General features: G+C 38.9%; 1 protein-coding gene across 10 annotated transcripts in view; it reads left to right on the top strand.

Moving 5' to 3' along the window:
* Window positions 1-12,418, top strand: part of SSBP2 (single stranded DNA binding protein 2) — a 190,277-nt gene that overhangs the window by 107,956 nt on the left and 69,903 nt on the right. For 8 of the 10 annotated variants that reach the window (XR_014319371.1, XR_014319372.1, XM_082783540.1 and 5 more), the window contains one exon: window positions 11,856-11,945. The exons of the other annotated variants lie outside the window; for them this stretch is intronic. Coding sequence is in view for 6 of the 8 variants with exons in the window: in XM_082783540.1 (XP_082639666.1) it covers window positions 11,856-11,945 (90 nt within the window). In the remaining 2 variants the exon portion in view is untranslated. The remainder of the gene's footprint in view (window positions 1-11,855; window positions 11,946-12,418) is intronic. 10 annotated transcript variants of the gene reach the window in all.

Below are 12,418 nucleotides of genomic sequence, written 5' to 3'. Positions count from 1 at the left end.
CTTCAGTTTCGTGTGGTGTTTTTGTTGTTGTTGTTGAGGAGAGGGGCAGGCAGGGTGCCTGCATTTTAGGGTGAGGTACATGGCTGCCCCAGAAGAGGCCTGGTCCCGCAGCAGTGAGCCCTCAGCTGGGGAGGAAGGCCCACAGGTGGGCCGTGTGTGATGGACGCTGTCACTGTTGTCACTGTGGACACTGCATGGCTCTTTTGACGGTGTCGTGGAATGGGAGGTCAGGGCAGCACATGGGCGACCAGCTGCTCTCCTCCACTTTAGACCATTTTCTTCAAGGAGCAGAGAACTGGACCTGTCTGTACTATCCTTCCTTCAGGCTTCTCTCCGTTGGGTGAGAGGAGGAAGCCAGCATCTCATATGGAATGAAAGACGGACTATTCCAACCAGTAATCACATTTATCACTAGTCGTTCAGATTAGCCAAGCTGCTGTCCTGAAGCAGAGCTGACTGTAACAGTTCGGTTTGTATCCACACCCTTCCTTAGGGAGCTCAGGAGGAACTCACTCATTTTTGTTTTGGATCATTGTGGTGGTGTGGGGAAAGGGACACACCAATGCTCGTGTGGATGTCACTTAAAAATATTAATAAACCAAGCAATAACAAACCAAACACCACTTCCACCCCATGAAAAAGGGTGGAGACACCACCCTGGTCTCTTAAAGACCCTGGAGGTCCTTAAGAGAGATGTGGGGGTGGCACTTAGGGACAAGGTTTAGTGGTGGATTTCTAATGTTAGGTGATGGTTGGACTTGATGATTTTATGGGTCTTTTCCAATCTAAATGATTGCAGTCTGAATGATTCTGTGATTCTAAGAGTCTACATAAAGAGTAATCTATATGATGATCTAAAAATCTGCATAAAAATTAAGTTTTTTTAAAAGCACATTTCAGAGCTTTAGTAGCTAGTAACCTTAAAAGACTCTAGTGCTTGTTGTCCCAGCTATGGATTTTCAGTCACCATAGGGTGTAAAATAATTGGTTCCCCGAGGAGAAGTAACCTGGTTGAACCCCTTGGGCTTCAGAGGCTCCGCAGTGTGGCCAGGGCACCCGGCGTGCTCACGTGCGGCTGAAGTCAGGGCTGCAGCCCCTTATTCCTGGCTCGGGTTTGCTGGGATCTGACAGCTCGTTTTCTCACGTTAGCACCACACTCATTTCCCAAAGAGAGGAGAGGTTTTGGTCCTGCTTATTTTTAGCAACTCGTTTGTGTTTAACTTTAAGAACAGTGTAATTTTGCCTGGCTTTTTTGGTAGGGCAGTAGAAGAATGACCGGGATGCAAACCACTGGGGGGATGAACCTGCTGAGAATACAAATTGCTTGTGATGCCGAGCCATTTTTACATTGTGCATGTAGTAGGATGAGGCATTTTGGAGGACAGTAGATAAAAATGGATTGACGATGTTATTTTTCTTTGCTAATTTGAGTTCCAAATGCTACTTAGTGGGTTTCAATTTCAGAAGGGATTTTTTTTTTCAGTCTTGTTTGTTTGTTTGTTGGTTGGTTTTTAATATCCTAAATATAAAAATGTCTCAGACATGCATCAGACTTGTTCCAGATGGAAAGTGTTTGAGTTGCAGACCAAATATTTCAGATACTAAAGCTTTCATTCAGAAGAACATCTACAGCCTTGCAGAGCCACTGAAGAGTGAGCCCCCTCTCCCTCTGTTGTCCTTTGAACACAGGTCTGATACTTTTTTCTCGAATTGTGGTACTCCATGGGGTAGGTAGCATGTTGGACTCCTGTGACTATTAAACTGTTACTTGAGATAATTATTTAAGCAAGCAACTTGCAGCATAAAAATGTTAAATCTTCATAGGCACAGTACTTAATTCTGCTTTAACATTCAGGCGTGTTAAAACTCAGTGCTCAAAAAGTTACATTTATCCAAAGATAGACTTTCACACAACATGATATAAATCAGATATTTTATAGGCGATCTTTGAATAAGTTGTAACTTTTTCATATTTTTCTTCAAATTCACAAGGCTTTTTTCAGACTTGCATACTGAAAATTAACCATTCTATCTGTGCTTGAAAACCCAAGTTACAGACAGGTGTCTCAGAAATCTTACCTAGTGGACTCTTTTAAATGTTGTACCCCATACGTTGCATGCCAGTTACACAAAAATACTTGAATACATAGAGCATTTTCAGAAAGGTGAACTTCAGTCTCAGTAGGGCTGCTCTCCCTGCACGTCCTCATTAGTTGCTAGTAAAAGATCCACTCCTCCAGAGGATGACTCAGAGCAGCTTTCTTGTTGTGCTGGTTGCAGAGGGTGCCTCGCTGGGCTAGTTAGCCTTGCATGGCAGGGAAATACTTGTAACATCCTTAATCAGTGTTACATTTAAATTGAGATATTCCAACATACATCTTTAATTTTCAAATCCCTTTTATTGTCCTGAAAATGTTGGCCTCACGCGGACATTTCTGCTTTTGAAATTAACTTCAGGAAGTTTATAGAACTGTCTTACCCAAGAAAAACAGCAAAATCTCTGTAAAACAGAAATCATATTGCATGTTTTTTTTTTTTTTTTTTGTTTTGTTTTTTAATTCCAGACTCACAGTGTCATAAAATTACTGTGCTTGTCATGGAATTAAAGCATTTATTTTTCAGCATCGAAGAAATACCAGTGATTCACAAAGTCACAAAATTCAGGCTGGAGACTGAAGAAAAAGCATGTACTGTGTTACATACCACTAACGCTATCAACAGTGGAGCTGATGTTCAAAAAAAACCCAAGTGGCTTCTTTAGTATGTTCAGTCTGTGAAATTTTTCTGTCAAAATATCTGTAGAGTTCATGCACTTTCATATTTTAGAACAAAGTAATAACGTTTACAACATGGTCTTGAAAAAGACAGTAAGCTGTTGAAAAAGACTATCTGTGGGTAGTACTTTAGTAATGGTTGTTGAAGAGTGGTTTCATGGCATGAAAGCCCAGACGAGAACACCTGAATATACTATTTCTAGAGCAAAGTAGTGCTCAAGAAATGACATAAACAGTAGTTTCTTCATGATGTAAACTCTGCAGTTCATCTTCTTCTGAAGTAGCAGCTTGTTTTCCCTCTTCATGCTTTCCTTTGCGCTTAGCTATGTATAGAGGCAAAAGTCCAGTTCGGATAGACAGGGAATTATTGAATTTGTTGTTTTTCTGCTGAAGTTGGCACTTACTTCCAGGACTGCTGAATCACTTGCAGGTGACCTAAGAATAACCCCAGACCTGTCTACTTTGCATTGCATATTCAAAAGCCAGTCTTTAAACGTACTTTAACACATAGTAGCTCATAGCATGCTTGTTTGTTTGCGTTTCATTACTTGCAGAAAAGAGACAGGCAGAGGAACTTTAGTCATTACTAACGATTATATTCTTAAAATGGGAAAGCACTGGTGTGGAGGGCAGTGTCGTGAGGACAGGAATACAAAAGTACGGCAATCCTAAAATCATTGTAAAACTAAATGGATTTAAGAATTGCATTAATTAAGCGATTTAAAGACACTGTGCCAAACGTCTTAATTACTAGAGAAAGGTAGGGTGTAAAACAGGCCTGCCACACTAGCTTAACTAGCACAATTGTTCCAACTGTGAATTTTCTGTAGTGCATCAACAGAGAATACAATGGAGCAAGCTTGAAGCAGGAAGCTAAAAATTTAGCAGTGTTAAGCCAACTTTTGTGTAGTATGTCATGGCTTAAACACAGGTATAGTTAGTTTGGGTATTACTCAAATAGAAGGACTAAGCCTGGTATTTCTGAAAGTTAGCTTTCGGTACCTATTGTTGATGTTGGAGAGGATGCCATTTGACTGGTCAACATCTAAAATTATTTGTAATAATGGCATTGGGAGCTAGCCATGATGAATTGTGTATTCTGAAGACGTGCAGCAACATTTCTCTCCTCTGGGGTCATATCATCATGACCCCAAAACTCACTGAGAAAATACTCAGAAAAGACGATGATGCAGTTTCACATTTCAACAACTTCATACGTGACAGTAACGCTCTGATTGTGTACAGCGGATGGATTCAGTGGAGCCCGTGCAGCGCAAAGCAAAGCAGTGGCATGTCCCGAGGTTCGCAGCTAAGCCAGCAGATGAGAGCAGGCTTGGTTTGCAGGGAGCCTGCAGAAGGGCTGCAAGCATCACCTCTGGAAAGGAGCACTTTCACTGAAAGACCACTGCATCCCGGCTCCAACTGCAGCAGCAGAGCATCACTTCCTTGTGTGCCTTCAGCCCATCCGTAATGCAGCGGCCTGTGATAGCTGCAATAGTCACGGTGCCTTTTATCCAGTGTCACCTCAATAGTGTGGGCTGGTGTTTGGTTCTGTGCCTGGGTAGGCATCTCTTGGGATTAAGCTGAGATACACGCCCTTACTTGAGCAGAAAATTGTCTGAAAATGGTAATTGAAATGTTACTATCATTGTTTTGTATCTTCATAAATAAAGAGGCAAGTATCCAACTTTTAACTTTAGTTCTGTTAACTTTTGAAAAAGGGTAGACAAAAACATGATAGTCCTTAGTCTATTCCAATATTTAAAACACACATTATTATTTAAAAAAAATAAACATTCTGTTGAGACCTACATGTAGGATTGATTTTAGTAACTTCCAGTGAATAATATTGTTATTTTATTATTTTAAAATACCTTTTCTTCATAACCGTAATTTAGAGATTTTTTTTTGCCTGGAAATTGTGTTATATATAACCCAAGAAGATGTAGCTAAGGGGCAGGATTGACATGTTGTCTTTGGACAAGAGTTTGGAACACTTTTTTTCATTGATAGCAAATATTTCTGTAAAAATCCTTTGTGTTAACAGTATACTTCCAAATGAATAGACAATTTTCAGTTCTGTAATAGAATTTCAGTAACTTAGCAAAGGAGAGTGGAAACACCAGATTTGACACTGGTATATCGTAAAACAAACTATAATCCCACTTAAGATATAGGGAAGCCTTGCTCACAGTGAGGTTTTGTGGGCAGGTAGGGTTACCCTGTGGGGAGAGAAAAATTATCTTTTAGACAGATGGGTGTGTCCCCATCTGAATAGGTCTGCTGAAGTAAACTGAGACAAACACAATACTTTTTTTTTTTTTTTTCCCAAAAAAAGGTAATATGTGATTTTTTAGAATTTTGACAACCGTTATTTAACTTGGTTATTAATAGAAATTAATAGACTTATCGCTGTAGTACATTATGTGTTCTTTATCACCATAACTGAGTGAACAGAAGTGCAGTGAACAGAAGTTCACTAAGTGGAGTGAACAGAAATGCAGTTCCAGAGTCTGAATCAAACTGTAAGGAGCTGCAATTCCAAAAAAAAAAAAAAAAAAAAAAAAAAGAGAGAGGAGTTATGAGGAGTGGCATTATGACCCTTACGGTTACACTTTTTAAGCTACTACTGTCATGTGAATACCTTCCTTTCAGAAAACAGAAATTAAGCATTTTAGACAAAAATGTGTCAGTGAAACTACATCAAGAATTATTTCGATCCTGTGATTCAGATGTTTCAAATGAGTTGCTTCTATCAATCATTTGTCTTTCCAGAAAAAAAAAACTGATTCTTACCATTTGCTAAATTCATGAACTTGAAAAAGTAGTATTAAATACTTATCCTTTATCCTCCAGTTAAAACAAAACTAAACAAAACAAAACATTTTCTAAGTGTTCTCCTAAAGAAGACTACAGATTTGCATCAAAAATACTTGGTAAAATATAATAAAGATAGTAACTTTTAAGTAGGTAATAAGTAGTTCGATTTTTGGTGTATTATTCATATCCATGCTTTCCTGAGACAGCAGCCAGAATGCCCTGCTTGCAAAAAAACATTGGGAAAAGGAGGATATGAGAGAGTGACAAAAATAGAAAGTTGGCTTTTGGATTATTTTGCTGCTCATATTACTCTTTTGATGCATCAGGGGCTGGTCACAGCTAAACATGATGGCCCCAGTGTCTTCTGTTCCTGTGTCTATTTACAGTTCTCTTAATTGGCATCGCTGGATGTGATGACTTAAGCCATACTGATTTGGGAAGACATTTGACTTCCATATGCACTTGCCTGTATGTTCATCTCAGAGCTACCAACTGACTAGCAGAGTCTTATTTACGCTTAGTAGCATTGGGGGTTTTCAGCATGGGCTTCGAGGAGATTTCTACCAAAAATGAAACATCTTCTGCTTTCTCTGCCAACGGTATGCCTGAAACCTTGTACAAGCAGCAGCCGTTGTTGTGTTCCCTGTGTTGTCCTTCTCGTCAGCCCATGCACAGTCTGGTGGTGTTTGTGTGCAGCTCGAGGTCAAGCCGTGAAGCTGGGGGTGCAGAGCTGCTGCCCTGTGCTCGCTGGGGTCCCCTCGCCAAGGATCATCACCACAGCAGCTGGGGAGTCCTGGTCTGCATATGGGGTTCACACTGGTCCATGTGGTCACAGCAGCAACGTGTAAAATAAGTGGCAGGTCATGTTTCGAAGTAGCAGCATTAGTCTTAAAAGAAGTTTGTGTTCGCTGTTGGTGTGTGTATAAGTTACCTCTGTGTTAATATCACACGGGTGGAACAAAACTAACCTGAAATGCTGAACGCTTCTGCTGCTGTTTTGATGGAACTGGTTGTATCAATAATCTCCACAACAGAATATTTGTGTGTTTGTGTCTGGTCGCTGTGTATTTTAGTTGCATATATGCAGGTATGAGAAAATCAGATTAATATCCTTATAATTTATCTAAATTCGTTTAGGTTAGAAAGCTGAGTGGTTTTAAAATAAAACAATAATCATTTTATTTGTAACAGTACCAAAATGGTCCTTAACATCAGGTTAAGTGTCACTTCTATCTACATTTGAGTACTTAATCTTGAGGAGTAAATTACGTCTTTCTCATGTTAAGGTTTACATGAAATGTAAAATGATACTGCATATATAATGCAGCTAGTTCTCTGGATTTGTCTGCAATAGATTTCTTATGAAAATATCACTCTTGATGCAAACTCTGAATTCCAGAGAAACCGATTTAAGTGTTATTATTTCTGAAGATCTTGCCAAAATTCCCATGTCCTAACTTCTCTCTGAAGCAGGATCCAGAGAGAGGAAATAAAGCTTTAATATGTCTGGCATTACTTGCAATAGTTCATAGTACATCAGCAGTCTTTTCTGACTCTCATTCAAAATCAGATAGGAAATTTTGAAATAATCAAAGGAAAGCTTTCAGGCTTATCATTAAAGTGATTAGAGTCTCAGCAAATGAATTTGAAAAGTAGCAGTTCCCATGCTCTATTTTCAGCAAATGCTGCTTAGACTCCAGAGTTGTGAGAGGTACTGAGATTCGCCAGTATTTTACCAGGTTTTACCTTTTCATAGTGATGATGCTAATTCACTTTCACGTGTGTAACCCGTCCTGCCTTCACTTCTACATGCAATGGAGTGTCACAACCGCTGTGCATGAAGCTGTACAGCAAAAACCCGTGCTCTAGGTAGGCACTGCAGTGCCCCTCCAGAGAACGCCTGCCTTTACCCTAATATTAGGGGTAAGACTGCACATGGAGGGAGGTATCAGCAGGTGGTTGTTGCTCAACCCCATGGGGACGGCAGAGCATCCTCAGTCACATTTCATTCACCTGTGCTATGTGACAGGAGGTGCGGTGGAGGGTGGGACAGCACCATTGTGCCTGTGTGCACAAATGGATGAACGAAACGTCTTTAAAAGTGAAAATGGCCTCGTTAATTGTTTTAGGCTTTTTCTTTATATTAGTGAATGAGCCAGATTAGGATTTTAATGGATAAAGTCTTTTCTTTGTGAAATACTTTGATCAAAAACAGAATTTTTTTGTGAGCTTCTGCCACAAACCCCTTCTGGTAGCCTCAGCAGATGACCTCTGCATTACAAATTGCTCTCTGAGTTTTTATATGTAATAACTGACATCTTTTATTTTTATTTATTTATTTTTGTGATTTCTTTGTTGGTAAACACAATCCTAAACCATTACAAGCTACTTATCAGACACTAGTTTTAACTTTCTTAATGTAATAATCTAGCCTTGCGTTCTCCAGGGTTGTAGGAATAACACAGTGAATGTCCACAATAATTTTCATTCAAGTATTTTAATTATTTTAATTAATAATTCTAAAGAGATGCCATAAATTCAGTATATTAGATGCAAAAGAGAATAAACTATTCTATTTTTAAGGAGCTGAACTATCATAGAAAAATACTAGACCATTTAAATTTTCCTATTTCATCTTTTTATGAAACGTGGAGAAAGCAAATTGCAAATATTTACAATGTCAAACTAATGGAAGTATAAATGATGAGCAACTTGTAATGCATGCAAAAGGAAGCCATGGTTTGCTGTGGGACTGTGGAAGAAGAACTGAATAATTCATTAGGATAGAATAAATAAGAATATCTCAGTGCAGCTGTTGCAGGTTTGTTTATTGATTTACCTGGCATAAGGTCCTAAAATGTTCATCACATAGTGTAAGCTAGAAAATGTAATATAGCTAAAGCAGTGAACATGCTTTATTTCTGGTTTTGGGACTTAATTGTGCATCAGGGAAAAAAATCCCAAAGAGACAATGTGAAAACAAAAACAAACCCCAGTATTATGTAACGAAAAATAGAAATTTTAATCTCTCTAATACCAAAGACAGGACTACTATGGAACGCTTATAACTGTTAAATTCTTACAAATAATAAACAGCACTGTAAATGTCAGTAAAACTGCCCTAGTGTTATGACCACTCAAACATTGCCTCATTTTGTCCTCCCTTCTACTAAGAAATATATTGAAGAGATGGTTTTACACAGGTGTCTGTAAACTACACAGGATAATCAAGTCTCAGACAGTTCAGGCCAGTTAAGACCAATGCTTCAAGTACCTCCCTGAAACATCATGGTCCACAACCAGAAAATGGCCAATATTAGTAAAGTAAATTAAATTAATCATTAGCAACTAGCATGAAACAAAGAGCTGGCTCTCTTCTGCTTTAGACCTTTTTCTCCAGGAACCATTAGAACTGAGATTAATTAAGTAAATCACTCTGGATCGCTTTTGTTATTGCCTCCACACAACCTTGTTTTTCTTGTCCCTCCATCATCACAAATAATTGCCTTTTGCCAGCCTCTGTTACATCACGGCGTGCTAGCACTGTTCAGATCCTCTGGCCACCCAGTGAGCAGCTCTCCAGAATGGGCCTTCAGAGGCTGCAGAAGATCTCCAGACTCATTCCTGTGCTTCATCAGGCTCCTTTCTACTTCTCTTCATTAGAAAAGTTGTACGAAAATCACTCCTCCTAAAAAAAGTGTTAATTTGGGACTTATCCACAGGAATCAGCAGCATCTCAGGACGTAGTATCTTCATTTACATCTGTAAATGTGTGAGGAATACTTAGGCGCATTTCATTGCTACACCTGTAGCTCAGCAGACGAGGAGTTGCTCCATGCCTGTTGTACCACGGCTGGAGAGCTGTGTGCTGCTCCCCCAGCTTCACCAAGGAATGAGTCTGGATGCCTCTGGTCTCATGGCTACCTCACATTAAAAAAATAGAAATCAAATTATATTAAAAAATAACTACTGAGACAACCTGAAAGATGTTATCTTCAGGCATATTCTAGGTAAAGCCTTGTTAGAAGGTTTAATGGCTGACAAAAGCCCTAACGATTACAATGTTAATTGTTTTCTCCCCCTGGTTTTGGAAAATCATTATTTCATTTTTTTGGCTTCTTTAACTATTAAGGAATGCAAGGAGGGATGGTATTATAATAAGGTTCATCATTATTTGTGCCTCTTTAATGGGCTACTACTACTCCTTAGTGAAAGACTGCAGTGCAGGCTATTTCGGACATTTTAAGATGCTCAGGCTTTTAACATCATTGATTTTCTCCATCAGTGATGCTACTGTTGTCATTCTTCATCTAGAAACGTGGAAGTAAGATCTGCCATACTTCACTCAAACTGTTTCTGCACCTATTGAAGATTTTACTTGACATTGTTACCTCCTGCGTAGGTCAAACAAGTCAATTTTTGATTAGGAAACAGAACAAACCAAAGCAAACCAATGCAAATAGAGCTTTCTCTTCTGTTTTGGGGAGTTGATTCTGTGCATTCAGGCCACCTGCATGCTTTTCCTTCTGTCTGGGATGCCAGAGAGTGCAACAGACCCAAGAGCAGTAGTGGAGGTGCTGCAGGGAGTAGTGTGATTTTCCGTGCACATAAGCAGCACCTTGCTCCAGTCCTACAAACATCAGATGGTGCCCAAAGGAGGGCAATTGCTAGCGGATAGCCTTCTTCAATTGCTGAAGCTTTATCGGCTGGTTTAGTTGGTTTATGGCAGCCTCTGACAAAAAGGTGTGCTCCAAATGTCTTGGCTACCTCCAGCTCACCTGGCCGACTTTCTCCATCAGTCATATATTATTTCAGCACTAGTCCTGCAGACAATGTAAGACCCTCTATCACAGGGTTTTCTGGTCCATCAAACTAGGCTTCAGTCATCTCCAAAGTCTTTGCATTTTACTCATGAGTCCTAGACTTTTGTTTGAGAAGAACATGCAGCTTAGACGCTAGATGTGTTATTGGTAGTTGTTAAAGCATCGATTCCAAAGTGCAGTTTAAGCCATCGAAGTATCTGTGGTAATTAACTGAATATTTCCTTTCTGCTTGGTTTAAAAAGGTCAGCCCGCCTTTGTGCCAGTTTTCAGATCTTTCCAGCATTATTCTTTAATTTCCTAGACAGTGTGCCAAACACCTGGAAATGCAGTCAGTTTCCAGATCTGCATCTTTTGGATATCAAGCACGAGCGTACAGCGGAGTGATAAGTTAATAAACATAAGTCATTCATGTTCTGTAGGGCAGATATCGGCAGGCCATTAGTAGACTGCGAGCGGCTCTCATTGCACTGTGCGCGCATGAGTACTTTCACAAGAGATTGCAAGCCTTTATAGGTGATTCAGACTTACGCCATAACAGAAACGTATTGCAGGAAGGAAGGCTGCTAGAAATTAAAAGTAATTGAGGTTCCAATACATGACAACAATAACAGTTTGGCTTCCCTTTTTTGTGACGATCTCCTGCTTGTAAATTGCCAGAGGCAACATTCTTTACTTGCTTATTCCAACTGAAGGATTTGCAAAGGTAACTAATTTCATCCTCTGCTTCACTTCTTAGAAACGCATTTTTTTCTTTTCCCTTCCAAAAATGTAACCTGAATTCTTCTAATTTGTCATGGTGGTTATTTTGGGGGTTGGTAAAATCATGAACATTTCCAGCAGAATTGTGAACATTCCTTCCTTCTTGTACTGAACAGAATCCTGTTTTGAAGCTTGATATAATTCTGAAAGAGTATTACGGTCTGCTGAAATTATCTTTAAAGTGCTTGGAAATTGCTTATAAATTGCATAGAATAGTTTCTTTATGCTACATATATATCTTTGTACATGCATGAAGATGTTAATACACATAATACAAGACAAAGTGTGCAAGTTACATTTACATTCATATATATGTGGATAAATACAGATTAAATATTTCTTAAAATCTAGTCAAGGCCTATCTAATCAATACATCTATGTATATATCTGTGCAACTCTAGCATCCCTCCACTCAACATAGACCTGCCATATTAACAAATTATTATGCTTGTATAAAAGAAGACTAGGCACTAAACAATTTTACTTTACCTTCAGATGAAGCAATGGCATTATGGCATTATTGCATATCCAGAGACATACTTTCTGCATTTTGGTTACAGCAGATTTTGGGGCTTTTTTTTCTTTCTTTCCTTTTTTTTTTTTTATTTTTATTTTTATTTTTTTGGTTTAATGCCTACCATGCAATGACAAAGGTTTATTTTCCCTTTGTTCTTTTCAGAGTGCTGCAGCAGCTCCCAGTCCAGTGCTAGGAAACATTCCCCCAGGAGATGGCATGCCAGTAGGTCCTGTACCACCGGGTTTTTTTCAGGTATTCAGAACAATTATGATTACAGGATTTTTAGGGTAGAAAACCCTCAGTAATACTGTTTAAAAGTCTGTAGAAAAGGTCCTGTTTATAAAATACGTCTCACTATACGGTGCATTACTTGAGAGTTATTTTTTAATAAAAGTGAATAGGTGGAAAGGAAGGGCTTTCTTTGACTGACAATTGTTCCATTTCTGAAATAGTACAGCACAGCTGATTTCAGAATTTCCAGGATAAGAAATGGTAGTAATGTATGAGTAGAGACTGAAAATGCTTGAATATAATTTTATGACAATTTCTTATGATAATTTATTATAATTTCAGTGGAACTTAAGAACTTTATTGGTCATGTCTAGCTCAGTGGAGTCAAGCCAAGGATTAGACTGTGCGTTGTCTCTAGTAAGTTTTGTCATAAGTGAATTGAAATAACCAGTTAGCACTTTGGACACTAACAGTGTGGAATCTGATGATGGACA

Source organism: Aythya marila (genome assembly GCF_965140915.1).
Source record: "Aythya marila genome assembly, chromosome: Z".
In the NCBI taxonomy this organism is placed as follows: Eukaryota; Metazoa; Chordata; class Aves; order Anseriformes; family Anatidae; genus Aythya; species Aythya marila.
This window is presented reverse-complemented; position numbering and strand designations above follow the sequence as displayed.